Source organism: Miscanthus floridulus, chromosome 6 (genome assembly GCF_019320115.1).
Source record: "Miscanthus floridulus cultivar M001 chromosome 6, ASM1932011v1, whole genome shotgun sequence".
Lineage (NCBI taxonomy): Eukaryota > Viridiplantae > Streptophyta > Magnoliopsida > Poales > Poaceae > Miscanthus > Miscanthus floridulus.
Genome location: NC_089585.1, coordinates 44695409 through 44714462, shown reverse-complemented (window position 1 = coordinate 44714462; position 19054 = coordinate 44695409). Strand labels below are relative to the sequence as shown.

General features: G+C 44.6%; 2 protein-coding genes across 2 annotated transcripts; one reads left to right on the top strand and one right to left on the bottom strand.

Moving 5' to 3' along the window:
- Nucleotides 1–1119: 1119 nt before the first annotated feature.
- On the top strand, nt 1120–2994 carry LOC136458191 (pectinesterase-like). The gene is made up of 2 exons (XM_066458173.1): nt 1120–2095; nt 2294–2994. The coding sequence occupies exons 1-2, from the start codon at nt 1120–1122 to the stop codon at nt 2992–2994; spliced, it is 1677 nt and encodes a 558-aa protein (XP_066314270.1).
- Nucleotides 2995–18084: 15090 nt separating this feature from the next.
- Nucleotides 18085–18862, bottom strand: LOC136460547 (uncharacterized). The gene is made up of 5 exons (XM_066460202.1): nt 18647–18862; nt 18515–18577; nt 18385–18444; nt 18209–18292; nt 18085–18129 (listed from the first exon to the last, which is right to left on the bottom strand). The coding sequence occupies exons 1-5, from the start codon at nt 18860–18862 to the stop codon at nt 18085–18087; spliced, it is 468 nt and encodes a 155-aa protein (XP_066316299.1).
- Between the last annotated feature and the right edge of the window lie 192 nt (nt 18863–19054).

Below are 19054 nucleotides of genomic sequence, written 5' to 3'. Positions count from 1 at the left end.
TGGGTTAATCATGCTTCCTTTTGAGCCCTGCATGGGTGGGTTAATGCTTGACGTACGCTTGCGTGCACACTTAACCTTGCATAATCACATCCATTTAATTTTGTTAACCTTAGCCTCGCTCCATATCAGTGACACTGACACACGGTACAGCTTGGTATTTTATAGCTAAGTGGATCATGCCAATTTTCTAATCCGTATATACTCTCTCGATCGGTCCATACAAGAATGCAATTCTCGTTTTTCAAATAGTCAAACAATTTAAAATTTGACTAAATTTATATAAAAAAAAAGTATTAACATTTATGATACAAAATAAGTATCATTAGATTGGTTGTAAAATATTTTTTCATAATTATTTGGACACATAAATGCTAACTACCATTAGATAAAAATAAGCTTCATCATGAATTATACAGTTTCAACCTCTATAATTAACTGGACGATATGTTTTGTCACTACGAAAGAAGAAGAAGAAATGAATCTCAGCCTCCTTAAAGGTGGAATTCTCAAATTCCATTCCTGAAGCTAAATCCAAATGCCCATTAACCTAACTAAAATGATATCGGAAGTAACCACGTGATTGCCATGACCACTGAAGGTACTGTTACAAGTTAGAACACAAACAGCCATATATGTATTGCACGTTCTGTTGTTGTGGTATACTTTACTATGACATATGTTAGAAGAGAGAGAGAGAGAGAGAGAGAGAGAGAGAGAGAGAGAGAGAGAGAGAGAGAGAGACAGAGCAACTAGTGTATTTGAACCCGACCAACCCAACCCAGACAAATGTGACCTCCCTCATGCAATGCAAGCTCGAAGTACAGGTCGGCAGCTGGACATATGCCGCCGGTTTGTCGTCGCCACCGTCATGGCGCAGACGCGCTTTCCTTGCTAGCTAGGGACCCCGGACTCCATGAACAGCCACTTGGAGGATCTCGCGAGTCAACCCACGTTTGGCCTGCCAACTTCTCGAAATTACCATGAAACCCTCGGATCCACATTATAAAAGGACACCTTGATCCGATCCATGGTTGTCTCACCATCTTCTCAAGCTCGAGTACATCAACACAGTCGATCACTTAACAAGTACTCCGGCTGCTTCATTCACACTAGCCAAACATGGCAGCAGCGGCCTTCTTCCGCACCACCACCGCGCTCTCCACCATCCTGGCGCTGCTCTCCCTGTCCCTGCTCGTCGCCGTGGTCCGCTCCGACACGGCGGCCACGCCGGTGACGCCGTCCACGGCGTGCAACGAGACGACGGACCCCAACTTCTGCCGGACCGTGCTCCCGTCAAACGGCACCAGCAACCTCTACACCTATGGGCGCTTCTCCGTCGCCAAGTCCCTTGCCAACGCCAACAAGTTCCTGGGCCTCGTGAACCGGTACCTCGCCCGCGGCGGCCTCTCCCCCGGCGCCGTCGCCGCGCTGCAGGACTGCCAGCTCCTCTCGGGTCTCAACATCGACTTCCTGTCGTCCGCGGGCGCCACGCTCAACACGTCGGGCAACAGCACGCTCCTGGACCCGCAGGCCGAGGACGTGCAGGCGCTGCTGTCGGCGATCCTGACCAACCAGCAGACGTGCGCCGACGGCCTGCAGGTGGCCGCCTCCGCGTGGTCCGTGCGCAACGGGCTCGCCGTGCCCATGGTCAACAGCACCAAGCTGTACAGCGTCTCGCTGTCGCTCTTCACCAGGGCATGGGTGCGTTCGTCGGCCAAGGCTAATAAGTCCAAGTCCAACGGCGGCGGCCACGGGAGGGGGCTGTTCGACGCCACCGACGACGAGATGGTCCGCAGGATGGCGCTGGAGGGCGTCGCGGCCGCGGTCTCGGTGGTCGGCGAGGTGACGGTGGACCCGAGCGGCGCGGGGAACTACACGACCATCGGCGCGGCCGTCGCCGCGGCGCCGACCAACCTTGGCGGGAGCACCGGCTACTTCGTCATACGCGTGCCCGCGGGCGTGTACGAGGAGAATGTGGTGGTGCCCAAGAACAAGAAGTACGTCATGATGATCGGCGACGGCATCGGCCAGTCGGTGGTCACCGGCAACCGGAGCGTCGTCGACGGCTGGACGACCTTCAACTCCGCAACGTTCGGTAAGCGTCCACTTTTGTTAGTTGATGATTTGCTAGTGTCTGTCTTCATTTGGTTTGGCGTGTCGGTCGGAGACTCGGTGCCAAGAAAATTATTTTAGTATTTTCGTATCATAGTCAAAGAGCGAATATATTGACTCCTCTTTACATATAAGTTGAGGTTGACCTACCTTACGCCTCGGAATTTCGGAATGCATGCAGCTGTTCTTGGGACAGGGTTCGTTGCGGTGAACATGACGTTCCGGAACACGGCCGGTCCGGCGAAGCACCAGGCGGTGGCGCTCCGTTCCGGCGCGGACCTGTCGACGTTCTACCAGTGCAGCTTCGAGGCGTACCAGGACACGCTGTACACGCACTCCCTCCGCCAGTTCTACCGCGGCTGCGACATCTACGGCACCGTGGACTACGTGTTCGGCAACGCGGCCGTGGTGTTCCAGGACTGCAACCTCTACTCCCGGCTGCCGATGCAGGGGCAGAGCAACACGGTGACGGCACAGGGGCGCACGGACCCGAACCAGAACACGGGCACCACGCTCCAGGGCTGCACGTTCGCCGCCGCGCCCGACCTCGCCGCCAACGCGGCGTTCCCCGTGACCACCTACCTGGGCCGGCCGTGGAAGCTCTACTCCCGCACGGTGATCATGCAGTCGGAGGTGGACGCGCTGGTGGACCCCACCGGGTGGATGCCGTGGGACGGCGACTACGCGCTCAGCACGCTCTTCTACGCCGAGTACAACAACTCCGGCCCCGGCGCGGACACCAGCAGGAGGGTGGCCTGGCCGGGCTTCCACGTGCTCAACGGCACCGCGGACGCCGCCAACTTCACCGTCGGCAACATGGTGCTCGGGGACTTCTGGCTGCCCCAAACCGGCGTGCCGTTCACCAGCGGATTCATCAACTGATGCATGGATGGATAATCGTTCTCTGCTCGCGCTAGCTAATTATTGGGCAAGTCGGTGCAAAAGTCGATCTTAGTGGATATGTTATACTGAGTATTGTATTCGTTGCAAGAGGTAGATAGGTAGGTATACAGAAAAATTAAGGTGCGTATATAATTAACATAACAGAATAATAAGTATACTGCAACAACGTAACACCATGCATGATCCATAGTCATGTTTAGGTTCGCATGCTGTACCAGATCTGATTGAATTTAATTACACAAGCCTAGCTAAGGCCTTGTTTGGAGATATATATATATATATATATATATATATATATATATATATATATATATATATATATATATATCTATATATATATATATATATATATATATATATATATATATGGAGAGACTATTCAGTAGCCGGCTACAGAATAAGTTATTCTGTAGCCACCTCCATTTACCATAATTTTATATACTAATTTACCATAATGTCAATACATATTTACGATAGTTGGGTTACTATAACACACGGGGATATTTACCATAACGTTATATTAAACCACTTAGTAAGGAGTTACTATAATCTCGTAAATTAACATAGTAATTATCGTAACTCAAAGTGGCTACAGAATAAGTTATTCTGTAGCCGGATAGTAGTTCTATATATATATATATATATATATATATATATATATATATATATATATATATATATATATATATATATATATAGAACTACTATCCTGTAGCTGGCTACAGAATAACTTATTCTGTAGCCACTTTGAGTTACGATAATTATATATATATATATATATATATATATATAGAACTACTATCCTGTAGCTGGCTACAGAATAACTTATTCTGTAGCCACTTTGAGTTATGATAATTACTATGTTAATTTATGAGATTATAGTAACTCCTTACTAAGTGGTTTAATATAATGTTATGGTAAATATCCCCATGTGTTATAGTAACCCAACTATCGTAAATATGTATTAACATTATGGTAAATTAGTATATAAAATTATAGTAAATGGAGGTGGCTACAGAATAACTTATTTTGTAGCCGGCTATTGAATAGCCTCTCCCTATATATATATATATATATATATATATATATATATATATAGGGAGAGGCTATTCAGTAGTCGGCTACAAAATAAGTTATTCTGTAGCCACCTCCATTTACTATAATTTTATATACTAATTTACCATAATGTCAATACATATTTATGATAGTTGGGTTACTATAACACATAGGGATATTTACCATAACGTTATATTAAACCACTTAGTAAGGAGTTACTATAATCTCGTAAATTAACATAGTAATTATCATAACTCAAAGTGGCTACAGAATAAGTTATTCTGTAGCCAGCTACAGGATAGTAGTTCTATATATATATATATATATATATATATATATATATATATATATATATATATATATATATATATATATATATATATATATATATATATATATATATACATGTGTTGAAGTAGATTGAAAAGAAACTTAATTTAATTTTCACTTTCAACACATATGGGATTGAGGTAATACATGGACATCAAACAAGCCTTAAATGGGTTAGAGCACTCCTAACCCATGATTTCCATGGGCAGTTTCCAAGGAAAAGAGAGGGCAACTAATATCCTTTATAAACTACTCTTCTCAACCCATGAGTTCTATAGCAGTTTGTATACAGAGGATCAACTCGTATACAGTCCATCTCTGAAACATTCGTACAGCCCAGCACATGTATACGTTAATAATAAACACTATATAAATAATACCAAACACGTTGATAGTGAACTCTATAATGGGTAACAAAATAAGCCATAAGCTTTACAAAGTATAAATATTAAACTAGATAGGTATCCATCATGTCTTTCTCTCTCTGGGTAATGAGAACGTGGAAGGTGACATGGCAGGAAGCTCAACGCCAGTCATCCTGGCGCCGAGCTCAGCGCCGTAGATCTTGGCGCCGAGCTCGGCGTCAGAGTAACTGGCACCGAGCCTTTATTACCTATGGGCCCCGCCCCTCTCTTCCTCTCCCTCTCTCGCCCTAGCAGAACAGAGCCGAGCTTCACCGTCGTCGCCGCCGCCGCCCGCGCCCGCACCGCGCCACCACGGACGCCCCACGCCCCGAGCCCGCCGAGCGTCACCGCGGACGGCCCACGCCCCGAGGTCGTGCAGGAGCGCCGCGCCGCGCCCTCTCCTTGCCTTGGCCTCGTCTCGCCTTGCCGCCCTCCACCGCCGGCCTCGGCCGCAGCCGCCGTGCCTCCCGCGCCCGTCGAGCCGGACTCGCCACGCGGAGCCCCGGGCATCCCGCGCCCACCGCGCGCCACCGCTGTCGTCGGCCACGCCACCGCCGGCCCCGCCACCTGCAGCGGCCGGCCGTGCCACCACCGGCCCGGATCGTCGGCCTGACCCACGCCCGTCGTCCGCTGCGACTCCGTCGACGTCCGCGGATCAGTCATTGGAAAGGTAAAAATTATGAATATGCAATATACCTACTTAGTTGGCATTTATTATTTACTAGTTAATGTGATGACACAGGTAGTTGATTTAGTTAGTGATCTAGTGAGATATATATGTAGATAGATAGAAACATAGATACATAGGTACATAAATATAGTTAGATAGCTACTTAGATATGTAGTTACATATTTAGTTAACTAAATATGATCTAGCTATTTAGTGAGTACATTGTATATATACGTAGTTATTATCTTATTTACTTAGTTTGTAGTTAGAAAGTACTTGTTAGGTACTATCTATCGTCTAATTTGGACTAAAGGACATGTGTTTCGTTACGTGTTTGAACTAGATGGACAACCTAGTGACCATATATCATGAAGGCACCGTTGAAAGCGATCGCTATGGATATGTTGAGTTTGTTGACATGCAAAGCGTGCCTGTGCTATTCAATGATAGGCCTTCATTTAGTGAGATGGTTACAAGGGCTCGGGAGGAGCTGCATTGCCTTGGAGATGATGGCATTGCAGTTGATGGTGTACTGCACCTAGGTTCTCCTCCCAACATCCTCAGGCGAATGATCTTAGTTGGTTGTGCGGATCAGTGGGAGAACTATGTGAGATCGGCTATGAAGAGCCAGCTGCAATGTTTGGACGTGGTTGTGCGTCGGGTGTTAGTTGACCCCATCCCTCATGGGTTTTCCCTACCAATGGATCAGCAGGCACACATCGACCCTCCCATTCCAGAACCTTATATGCATGTGGAGATTGCACCTACGGTTCCTGATGCTCAATCTGCCCCTAATGCGGTAGTTGGAGATGGTTGTCAGACTCATGTTTCCATGGCAGATCCTCCTCATGAGATCCCTTTGACATAGAATCATCCGAGTAAGTGTCTTAACCGCATGGTTTTTGGGAGCTTACCCCATTCCTTACATCTATTTCTTTCATTCTTTCCTCATTTCTCTACTTATGTTGCAGGAGACATTCCTGAGAATGTGGATGTGCCCCCTATTGCTGTGCAAGTGCACTTTGGAGATGGATTCCGTGGCTTCAATAGTGTTAAAATTATGTATGATTCGAACCCATATGAGATGACTAGAGCTCTTGATTCTGATGATGATCGCCCTATTGGAGAGCTGACAGAGAGTGATGTTGAGATGCTGAGGCGTATCTTTCCTGGCCGCCGTGATCCTAGAGTTCACGAGTTCAATGATCTTGCTCATTCATATCAGGCGTTTACAGAAGGACGTGATGATGAGCTCCTAGAAGCTCCTGAGGCCGGTCCTAACATGGTAATTGAGAATAGGAGGGTGTTCAATGACCTCCCTGCATTAAAGAGGTGGTTGTAGGCTTTTGCAGTGATACGAAAGAGACCTTACAAGGTATTGTATTCATATGTGGAGCACCGTTACACAGTTGTGTGTGACAAGGAACGCTGCCCATGGAGGGTTTGTGCAAGGAAGCAACAGGTCACCGGAAAATGGAAGATCACAAAAGTTGTCGGGACACACAATTGTGCTGACCATGAGCTGACACTGAGGCATCAGGCAGTTGACATCTACCCTCATTGCCAAGCGGTTGATGGGAATTTTGCAGGGAGAACCCAACATGAAGGTGAGGACAATTATCAGGACCATTGAGGCATTGTATGGAGGTTATGTGATAACTTATGGTAAAGCATGGAGGGCTAAGCAGCGAGCGTGGAAGATGATATATGGGGACTGGGAGGATGGGTATGAGCAGCTGCCAGTTCTTTTCAATGCAATCAAAGCGGTGAATCTAGGCATGCATTATGAGTACATCCCAAAACCAAATGCATGGAAGGATGGGAGGCAGATATTCTTCTATGCTTTCTAGTGCTTCCCTCAGTGTGTCAAGGCCTTTAGGCACTGTTGTCCCATCTTCTCCGTTGATGGTACGTTCTTGATTGGCAAATACTAGGGCACACTTCTTATAGCCATATCTTATGACGTGAACAACAAGTTGGTTCCTTTGGCAATTGCTTTGGTTGAGAAGGAGAACAATGACAGTTGGGGATGGTTCTTGAGGCTAGTCCGGATACATGTGGTTGGGCCTGGCAGGGAGGTTGGCGTCATATCTGATAGGCACCAGGGCATACTTAATGCCGTGCGAGAGCAGATAGAGGGGTATGCACCTTTGCACCATCGTTGGTGTACTCGACACCTTGCCGAGAATCTACTCTGGAAGGATGGTGTGAAGGGTAACTTTGATCTATTCTAGGAGGCTACTCGACAGCTTGAGGACAAGTACTTTCAGGAAAAGTTGGAGCATGTCAGAACCACATCAAATGCAGAAGGTAGACAATGGCTGACTAGGTTTGATGAGGGATTTGGAGAAATGGATGAGAGCTCACAATGTCGGTGGATGGAGGTACGAGTTTCAGTGCAGCAACATGGCGGAGTCATTCAATAAGTTGCTATTGGGGATACGTGGTATGCCCGTGAATGCAATCGTTCAATTCACCTTCTATAAGCTTGTTGCCTAGTTCAACGATAGACACGCCCATGCATTGCAGTTGCGGAGTGATGGAGAGATATGGGCTCCGAAATCAAAGGCACACCTAGAGAAGGCAAAAGAAAGGGCTAGCACACATGAGGTTACATGCTTTGACCATGCCATAGGGACTTATCAAGTCGAGCATAGGGGTGGTACAACGTCCGACGGCGAGGTCTGAGAGTCAAGGATCCATGTGGTTGTCCTCCAAGATTTCAAATGCACTTGTGGTAAACCAAGGCAGTACCACTTTCTATGTTCTCATTTGGTGGCAGCATCTAGGCATCGCAACTATAATATCGAGAGGAGGATACCTAACGAGTTCAGTGTCGACACGCTTGTGCACACATGGAGCCCCTGCTTCGTGTCTTTCTGGGACCCTAGAGAGTGGCCTCCATATGATGGGCCGAAGTATATTGTGGATCTAGCTTATCGTTGGAATAAGCGTGGATCAAGGCAGAGGATGAGGCACAGGATGGTTATGGATCATATACCTGGAAGAACGAGGTGTGGGAGAGGAACTCCATTTGTTACTGACCCCGAGCAGTACGATTGCGGCAAGTGCGGTAGACTTGGCCACAATTCACGAAGTTGCCATTGACAGATTAGTGAGGTGCGACTATTGGTTGATTTTATTATTTTATATTTGTTGTATTCATTTAATTAATTATGCATGTCTCAATTTATGCTTGTATTTGTGTCAATTACTTATACATTTCTAAGTTCATGTTTCATTGTATATTGAAATTCTAATTCATTCACTTTTTTGTAGGATGGCACAATTCCACCTACTCGACCCGACGTACGAGGCGACCCACCGAGGACGTCTCATAGCGCTGGGGCAAGTAATAATCTATAAGTTTTGTTTAAAATTTGGTGAGCGTACATGTGTTCGTGAAGTAATAGGAGACTATGTTTTATTCAATGCAGGACCTTCTGCTCCTTCATCCTAGAACCCATAGTGGGTTCTTGGACATGCGGTACGATGATAGGTACACTCCTTTCTTATAAAGAGTTGGCCTGGATGTCATATCTTTTCAGGTTCGTCGTGGGTTTGCCCAAGTTCAACTCAGCGGCCATAACTGCGTTGGTTGACAGGTATTAAATTGAATCATTGCCTCCATTCATGGCCATTTGTTCATGCGATTGACTTTTTGACAAGTAATCTTGCTTTGTCTTAAATATAGGTGGCGGTCGGAGACTCACAGCTTCCACCTACCTTTCAGAGAGATGATAGTCACATTCTAGGACTATCAGAAGATGCTAGGCCTAAGGATTCACGGCAACCCAGTCATCGGGCAGTGCAGGTCAGAGGGCTGGAGAGCACGAGTGGAGCCCTTCCTTAGGCGTGAGCTTGGCGAGCAAGGGGCTCGCACTTCTGGAGTTCTCATCTCCTAGCAATGGGAAGAGTTCGCACTAGTGCCCCGAGGAGGCAGATGAAGAGACAGTTGGGTACTACTGCAGGGCGTGGATCCTACACCTGTTTGCCTGTGTTCTCTTCCCCAACGCCACGGGTGACAATGCGTCCTGGATGTGGGTCCACTGCCTCAGTGACTAGGGACCAGGTGGGTCACTATAGCTGGGGCTCTGCAGTCTTATGTTTTCTATACCGACAGCTATGCGAGGGGTGTCGTCGGTCTTCATCCAATGCGTCACTTGGTGGATGCGTGTACCTGTTACAGCTGTGGATGTGGGCTCATCTTCCAGTTGATCGTCCAGAGGTTCTGAATCATCGTGAGTGGTTCCAAGGTCAGCCTCCAAGTCGGTAGTCGACGTGGGCCTACCTTTGGGACCAGGTCAGGGTTCCGTACGGGAGGTTAGACCGGGCATACATTGAGTTCACGAACGAGCTAGACATGCTGACGGCAGTCTAGTGTAAGTAAATTTTATTTTCCATGCTAGTTTGAAAAGGATTAGTATACCATCTAACATCTTGTTTGGACATGTTGCAGGATGGAGTGGGAGCCATACGGTGGAGAGGGCGCACTTCCTTTTCAGTTGAGCAATGTTTGTGGGTTCGACGACGACTTCTATAGCTTGAGGTGCCCTCTAATCTGCTTCTATGCTATCGAGTTTCACCTGCCAGATAGGGTTGCACGTCAATTTGGAGTGAGACAGCTTTGGCCTACGGCTTCTATTCTCGACTGGCATTGACTTACACAAGTAAGTGTTTTGATATTTCAAATATCTCATAATGGTCCATTTCTATTAATATGGTGACATTACATGGATTCAAGTAACGATGACATACGTGCAGGTTGGATCATCAAAAGAACAAGAAGATTTTTTTTACTGGGAGAAGCACCACCAGTCCTTCATTGAGCAATGGGAGGAGATGCACGACAATGTGGACGACAACAACGAGCCGCACATAAACCATGAGTTCAGGCGGTACCAAGTTTGGTACCAGCATGCGACACGTTGCAGGCTGAGGGTACAGTGGACAGAAGATGACTACGCCGACATCAAGTCCTCCGACGATGAAGACATGGGTACGACCAATCGACTCGTGTAGGAAGGCAGGTGGAGGCAGGACCGATCTTGGACAGAGTGGTAAGCCAATTGCCTTATTTTTCTACGTTAAGTTGCAAAACAGTACATTAGGCATTCTTGGACCGACATTAGGAGTTATCTATTTTAGTTAGTACCACCTTCGAGCCGTATCACGCTTATAATACGTTAGATTCTTGTACAAAAGAAAACAAAACCTATTGCTATCTGTTCAGAAGTATTATTACTGAGAACTTTGTTGCAGGGCAATACACTCAAATGCTCAGTTGAAGAGATTGAGCGCATTCGGTCGAGAGTCAGGGACGACTACATGCTTAGCTTCATGGATGTAAGATTAAAAATATTCTTTCAAACATATCATTAATATGTTAGATTCTTCCAGTTAATATAATTTTGTACAACAGAGGCTGTCACATCGTCTATGCCATGTGGCTGGTTGTTGTGGTTGTAGGACAGACACGACGCAAGATGTGTACATTCCTTCCGTAGGCAGAGGAGGCTTGGGTTCCTCTAGCCAAGCAGCTACTAGGGGATGGGGACGAGGACGAGGAAGACGACAACGGCAATGACGTGGACAAGAGGCACGAGGAGCTTGTCCCCTCTCATCTCCATGACTGCTACCTCGACTCATCCTACACCGCCTCCAGGCACTAGGCGACGCTGTCCTGTGTGACCCTTACACTCTAGGTACGAGCGCTCTCGGTCACAAGGGTAAGGGCAAGAGTAGGAGGCAGTGAGGGATGTGGTAGTTGTTAGTATGCACTATTATGGATTTTGTATTTACTTTTCTATAACTATTTGGGACTGTATGGATATTGTGGACTATTTGGACTGTGCAGGACATATTATATTGGTTGTGATGTTTGTTGTGGTTGCATTTTGCTCCTTGGATGATTAATGTTTGGAATATATAATGATGTCTCTATTTGTAACTGTGGATGCTCCTAAAACAAGGAAAACTCTTGTGAATTTTTTTCCGTGAATCATTAATCATACTACACTGCTAAAAAGGCACAAATGTAGTACATAGATTAAATGTAAATTTATTAGAACGTCTATAATCCAAACATATCGTACATATGCTTTGTAGATGATTCTAGGGTTACCAAGCAACAGTGAACGAATCTATGCTTTTCAGACAATAAAAATAGACTTTTCAGATACAAGGACAGCAGCGATTTATCACTTCACTGACATAGTACTGGCATGCAAGGAAGCACAACTCCACTCTATCTCCACCATCCATCTTATGACTGTTTGATCCAAGGGCTGAGGTGAAGAGGCACACGGATCGCTGACATGGCACATTGAGAGGCCTCCATTCCTCCTCTCAACCTATAAATAACCACTCACTCCCTCTCATTCACACACACACAACAAGGAAGAAGAACACTCCTCGGCATTTTCTTTTGTTGCAGTACCAATGTCTGGAAGGTCATCCAGAGGGAGAGGAAAGGGGAAGGGAACTACCATTAGGTGGGAGGGTCCTCTTGGTCCCGATTTCTTTGAGGAAGCTCTTTATGAGAGGTTCCCAGTTGAGAGCAAAAGTGATTTCACCAAAGAGGCACCACTGAGAGGATACGATGAAAGGAAAGAAGAGTGGCCAAAATGCATGCATGGTGAGGACTGCCTAGTGCAGATGTTCACCGAGGGAATAGATGGAGGTCGTCGTTTCTTCAAATGCCCGCGAGCATGGGTAATTGCTATTACTATTTGTTTCTTCAATATGTTCCTCTTCTATATAACTTACACGACATACTTATTGTAGTCTTCCTTGGTCAAAGAAAATTGTGGGTTCACTAGGTGGGTCGATCCTTGACCTATTTATCCGCATACGGAGTACATCTACTACCTATAGGACCGTATCTTCGATCTAGAAAGGGAAGTTAACAGCGGTTATAAGGACGACAGATAGGACGACAACAACAATGGTGCCGATTCATAGGAGGCACTCTGCAATGATCCATATTGCACCTGCCCTAACCACAAGAACAAGGGGCCTCCCCCGCCACCACCACCACCAACAACAACAGGAGACTACTATGGAGAAGGTGCAACACAATTTGCTATGTGACCACACTACTAGGATGACTTCATCTTATTCACATGCCACATCTATGAGTTTCTTGTTTGGTTTAATTACCTAAGGCATGTTAGGTTTAGTCAAAGGAAACTCTGTACCCTAGGTTCGGTACAAGTTCTCACATGTCATTTCATGTGTTTTGTGTGTTGAATTATATAATGCCATACGTCGTTAGGTTTTATTTGCAGCACGTGTTCACATTTCAATACGTCCATAACATTAAGCGGAATATTGAGACCATAAATAATGAAAACAACCACATAATGAAAAGTTCAATACTATGCCACATTAAACAACATAATAATACTAGAAGTACGTGCTGACAGTAGACATAGGGGCAAATGCACTTCCAAATCCTCAGTCTGAAATATACTGAGTAAGCAACTCATCATCCGAGTACTAGTCCTCTACTACAACCCTGTTGCTATGGCTAGGCTCACCTGCGTTGCTCTGACCTACCTATCGCCTATAGTAAGCGGCCTCCGCTTCATCTGCAGCCGCTACGGCCTGAGTGAAGAACGTGTTGTCATCCTCCTCCGCCTGTAAGCCTACCTCTGCTAGACCGATGAGCTCGCTCAGTCTACCAGTGTCTTCCTCAGCCTCCTCCACCTACAACCCAGCCTCTGCTAGAGCGATGAGCTCGCTTAGTCTGCCAGTATCATCCTCAGCCTCCTACGCCTACAAGCCCGCCTCTGCTAGAGCAAAGAGCTCACTCAGTCTGCCAGTGTTGTCCTCATCCTCGTCCCCCGCATCAGACAACACAATCGGTGATTGAATGGTGCGATCAACTCGCAATCTATGCTCATCTAACTTCTTCTCCTCATACCTTGCACGAGCCAGCTCTGTGGCATGTTCCTCGCTTCAACCAATCCCTTCATGTATAAAAAGCAATCAGTTAGCAACGCGATTATATTACATTTAAAATTAGGCAACGAAAAAAAATACTTTCAAGCACTCACTGGCACATAATGCAACAACATGCTCGTTCAAGACCTGCATCTATACTCTTGTCTCCTCCCTTGCCTCATTCCTTGCCCTCTCCTCCTCTAACGTCATCCGTCTCTCCAATCCCCATTTGTTAAGCCCAACATCGATCGGGTTACAAATACCGCGTTGTCTAGCAAACTCACGCATCTTTTCTTTGTGATGTTTAACGAATAGGTTGACGTAGTCAGGTCCATATTCCCTCTTTCATGCAATTACTTGCCTCTTCTTCAGTTCATCAAAGAACTTAGCTTGACCATCATAACATTCCCACCTGCATTTCCTAGTGCTCTGTTCAAACAAAAAATTATATCATATATGTCTTAGCAAAAGAAACAAAATACGATTTCATGTTTACCACAAAAATAACCAACCTCATCATACTCAACCATATGGCCGCAATAATGGCCTATTCCAAGCTTCGAAGGGACTAGTCCATAGTTGGATTTAACACCATATTCGCACATGACAGGAGGTGCTTTGTAAATTACCCTTTCTTTCTTCTTTTCCTTAACCTTTCATGGTTCTTCCGGCCATTGGTTCTTAGGACCATACAACCACTCCTTGAAACGACACTTCGCCATTGAAAACACCTAAATAAGTAGACATTAGTACATGAACACATATAGCTCAACATTTCAACATATACACTTTGCACTTACTTCATGCTTGTTTGGACACACAAACTCCAACGTATTCTTAGGGTTTATCACAGCTCAATCTCCACAATCGCATAGAGGAGGTTCCTCGAGTCGTCTAACTGCGTCTAGGTGCTTCTCCTTAGCCATCATTGGTGGAGGGTTAGGGGGGTGGAACCCACCGCTTGAAGTGCTCACTGTGGATGTCTCCCTCTAAACCAATCATCGAAAAGGAAGTATCTAGGATCAAACTTGTCTACACCATCGATCCACTGAAAAAAAGCACCTCTCATGATCCTACACAACGAGATTCCAACAAAATATTAGTAGCATACTTACACAAATAAAGAAAAAGGATAGTGGAAATAATTTCTTACATTAAAACGACTGCATGTGTAGAAGCAACGCGCCGCTATGTCCAGATGTTTTGATTGAAAAACATGGGCCGGGAAACCACAGTCACAGTTAAGGACAGGAGGTTAGGAGGGATGGAGGCATCTTTCCTAGATGCATTGGGGTATAATTCTCGAGGATGACCCCATTTTCGCCAAAACTCCTCCCAAAACATTTCTTGCATCTAACAAAATGGATGTAAATTAACAAACAAAACTCAAAACATCACAAATAATTGTCAATGCGAACCATAACTACAATACAACCAATTTCGTTCTAAGAACCAAAAGCAATTAACATTAAACCCTAAACCTAGGGTTTCACATTTGATGCACAACAATGAACCCATAACATAACTACATGCGCCTAGGTTTGCTAGCTTTTCCACGCCTTGGCATCATCCTACGGTTGTATAATACATATATTGAGGGATAGAATGAAAACCTAAGTGATGACGATTCTTAAGTTCAAAAATCCGACTAATATATACCGACTCGATGCGAAAAAACTAGGAGGGGAGCGAGGATACCTTGCTCTCAAAGATCTACGGATCAAATCAAAGTTTCTAAGGTCCAATATGCCAATTCGTGAGGTAGGGTGAAGTGGGGAGAGAAAAACCAAGAGGGATGAGAAAGAAGAGGAAGAACGCTCGGGCAGGAAGGTTGGGCTGGGGTTAAAATAAAGGCTCGGCGCCAGTCACCCTGACGCCGAGCTCGATGCTAAGATCTACGGCGCCTGGCGCTGAGCTCGACGCTAAGATCTACGACGCCAAGCTCGACGCCAGGGTTACTGGCGCTAAGCTTCTTTCCATGTCACCTTCCACGTTCGCTTCGAGCCCAGGAGCTCGACGCTAGGGACGTTGGCGCCGAGACATGTTAGCTCGGCGCCAGCATCAATGGCGCCAAGCTAAGGGTTCATATTATGAAATCTTTCCTTTAGGGGTCTATTTGTGAAAAACTTCTAAAAAAAGGGCTAAAAAGTAAAAAATTCGGGCGTAGGAATTCGAGAGAGAGGTGGGGATAGTGTTGAGGAGATGACGGGAATGACCCCAACATGATAAACATACGCCCATTTCGCTTGGGCTTGTTTGGCTTATAAGTCGTATTTTTCAGCCAGCAAACATTATTTTTCTCTCACACCAAATCAGCCAACAGTACTTTCAACCATGGCTTATCAGCCAAACAAGCCCAAACAAACAGGGCGATAGTTTCCTTCAGCCTTTTGAGGATCCAAGAGGAAGGTGGGGATAGAGTTGAGGAAACGACGGGAACATCCCAAGGCAATAAACATTGTTTCCTTGTGCCTTTTGGTGATCTGGGAGGTAGGTGGGGATAGAGTTGAGAAAATGACGAGAACAGCCCCAACACGATAAACATCATTTCCTTCTGCCTTTTGGGGATTCGGAGGGAGGTGAGGAAACGACGGGAACGACACCAACATGATAAACATCGTTTCCTTCATCCTTGTGGGGGATCTGAGAGAGAGGTGGGGGGTAGAGTTGATGAAACGCCGTGAACAGCCCCAACGCGTTAAACATTGTTTCCTTCAGCCTTTGGGGGGATCTGTGAGGGAGGTGGGGATAGAGTTGAGGAAACAACGGGAACAGCCCCAACGCGATAAATATCATTTCCTTCGATCTTTTGGGGTATGAGAGGACTTCGTTTCTGATACGAGAAACAACCTCTAGTGTTTCTCCGCTTTCTCTTTCCTTAACTCAGCTGCCACATCCACATCAGTAAAATTGCTTAGGTGCCATATAGTATTTAATGTTATAAAAACTACCTCTACTTTCAGGTTGGGAGTGCCCTTCCATTACTCATTTATCTTACATTGCCCTTCCATCAAATTTGTGCGTGCCAGCTAGCGTAGATGCGGGAAACCCTTTTTGTGCGTGGCAGGCTGGCAGATAACTGCCATGAGACTGTCACTTGGGCTTCTTCCTTCTCCCCCGACCCACGTTCTGCCGTTGAGTCGCGATCCACGTGCTTAGTCGTCGATGGGTAGCCGCCCACAAATGTGTTGCGGCCTATGGCTATCATTCTGCACCCACACGTATGCAAATTAAATTTATTTGCCTATAGCATGCTGGTCCTCTCTTTTTTTTAAAAAAAAACAATGATTTTAGTTTTGCAGTCGATTAGTACTCCTTACATTGAAAAGCTGAATCTCACCTGAGTGATCGATTCAGAGGACATGATTTTTATGTCTTAAATTTATGTTAAGATTTGTGCTTTTACGGTGGTGATGAGTATGTATATAATATATACACTACAACAGCACAGGGATACAGTAACACCAACTTGTGTTACTGTAGGTTGAAAAAAGTGTTACTAGCTTTCTTAGTAACATATTTTTTTTTGTTCTAATTGGCCATGTTACTATAGACTGGTTTATTGTAACACATCTACTTGTCTATAGGAACATTTGTCTTGTGTTACAATGATTTTTGCTGTAACACTTTTTTTCTCTAGTAACACTTCACATTATGGTGGAATACATAGTTTGTAACACATTTATTTATCTATGGGAACATTTGCCTAGTGTTATAGTGATTGTATGCTATAACACTTTTTTAGTTCTAGTAACACTTCTACATTATGGTAGAGCACAGTATGGAACAAAGGAACATGTGGTTTGTAACACTTGTTATATCTATTGTAACATATTCAGATTAGAAAACAAATATTTGTTTCAGCCCTATATATGTGGCACACCGATTATTATAGAATCACACAAACATGACACATTGAAAAATCACATAAACCACAAATTTCAATAATCATAACAAGATCCACATATAGTAGGATAATTTCAAACATAGTGCTTGTTCAGATTAAATCATAGTATTTGTACATAACGATATGGCTCTAGAGAGCAAACACACATAGTCTATACTAGAAAGAAAAATTCAAGAACTAGCTAGGATTCATAAAGTCCATTGCTTCTTCTTCCATTATTCTTTGTACACATCGATGTAGGAATTCAACCATTAATCATTTGAACCTACAAAGAAAATGTAAGTTGTAAGATTACAAATTAGGCCATATATGTACAATGATGTAAGTTAAGAAAGCTAGTTTGAACATACAAGCATCGAAGGCCAAGCAATTGAGACTCCTTTGGATTGAGCATCACCAATATTGTTGCACCCAGGCCTAGGCCTCACTAATGGCTCATCTTTTGCTATAGCATGATCGATACGCACTTTGTAGAATTGACTTCCTGTCTTAACTCCACCAACAATGGCTTCTGGATCAGTGCTCAAGAGAGTTGCATAGGCCACATTAGCCTTATTAGGATATTTTGAAGTCATTAGTAGCACCGTGGACCCAACCTACATTAATTTGACATAATCTCTTAGTGACCAACAACCCTTAGTTGTACATCAAGATCATGCAATTAGAACAAGTGTATTATGTTCATCTACCTTCATTACAGGAAGTTGTTTAGGTGCTTGACGCTTGTTGCATGTAACCTTGTCATGAGCCACCTCCTAGTGTGCAATGGTCGTAGTCTCTCCAGACCCTCCATGATGACCCTTACACATATAAAATGAAGTATGAAATATTAAGACAAAAATTCCTCTATAAATACAGCAAAGTGTTGTTCATAGATACCTTTTGTTTCTTTGTTGTTTTACTTGTGGTGGATAAAAGTAGACTGTCATCATCACTATATTCAGACTCACATGTTTCTTTATTCTAGTAAAGAGAAAAAAGACAGTAGCATGAGTTAATATAAAAAAATCCTTTGTGAATAAAATAGCATTAAATTCACAAGAAAGTGACTTTACCAATTCATCCCTGTGTTCAAGGAATCCATCATTCTGGTTGGGTGCAACACAGTGAACTCTCTAAAAATTTGAAACAATATTAAAGCCAAAAGACTAAATTGGGTGAAAACATGGAAAATAGAGCAAATACCTTTCTTTTAGAAAGCACCGCTTGATTCTGAGAATTGTTATGATCACTCCTAGCACAATTTCCCTAGAAAAGAAATAAAGTTTGAGTAACACATTTCAATACGAAGTTACAAATTAAAATGTACATTGTTACCATTGTTGCTTCTTGGTTCTCATGGTGCCTTTGATTGTTTTTTAGTTCTTCAATAACTTTGTCTTGCATTCTAGAATGCTCTTTGAGTTGCCTTATTTCCTCCAACATGTGAGTCTCTACATCAGATGACGAGCCATCTAGTGAAACTATATTAATGTCCTTAAAATGGTGTGTTCTTCGACCATAAACTTGTTTAGGAACCGGAAGTAATCCCATGCCGTGCACTTGTCCAGCTTTCTCTTCTCCCAACACCCGATGTAATGCATCACCTTCCCATGCAACTCCTCCCTCACTATTTTGTGCTAACTCTGGTTGTGTGTCTAGGAGATTTTCCAGTTCAACCTACAAGCAAGAAATCCGCACATTAGAAAACAGAAATAATTTTATATTTGCAAAAATTCTCATGTG

Bases quoted from the DNA above. Each gene is read 5' to 3' on its own strand.
- LOC136458191 (XM_066458173.1), top strand. From the start codon at position 1,120: ATGGCAGCAGCGGCCTTCTTCCGCACCACCACCGCGCTCTCCACCATC. The intron at 2,096-2,293 runs GTAAGCGTCCAC...GAATGCATGCAG, and splicing joins CTTCAACTCCGCAACGTTCG to CTGTTCTTGGGACAGGGTTC.
- LOC136460547 (XM_066460202.1), bottom strand. From the start codon at position 18,862: ATGGGATTACTTCCGGTTCCTAAACAAGTTTATGGTCGAAGAACACAC. The intron at 18,293-18,384 runs GTAAAGTCACTT...TCTCTTTACTAG, and splicing joins TTGAACACAGGGATGAATTG to AATAAAGAAACATGTGAGTC. The intron at 18,130-18,208 runs GTATCTATGAAC...TATATGTGTAAG, and splicing joins AAACAACAAAGAAACAAAAG to GGTCATCATGGAGGGTCTGG.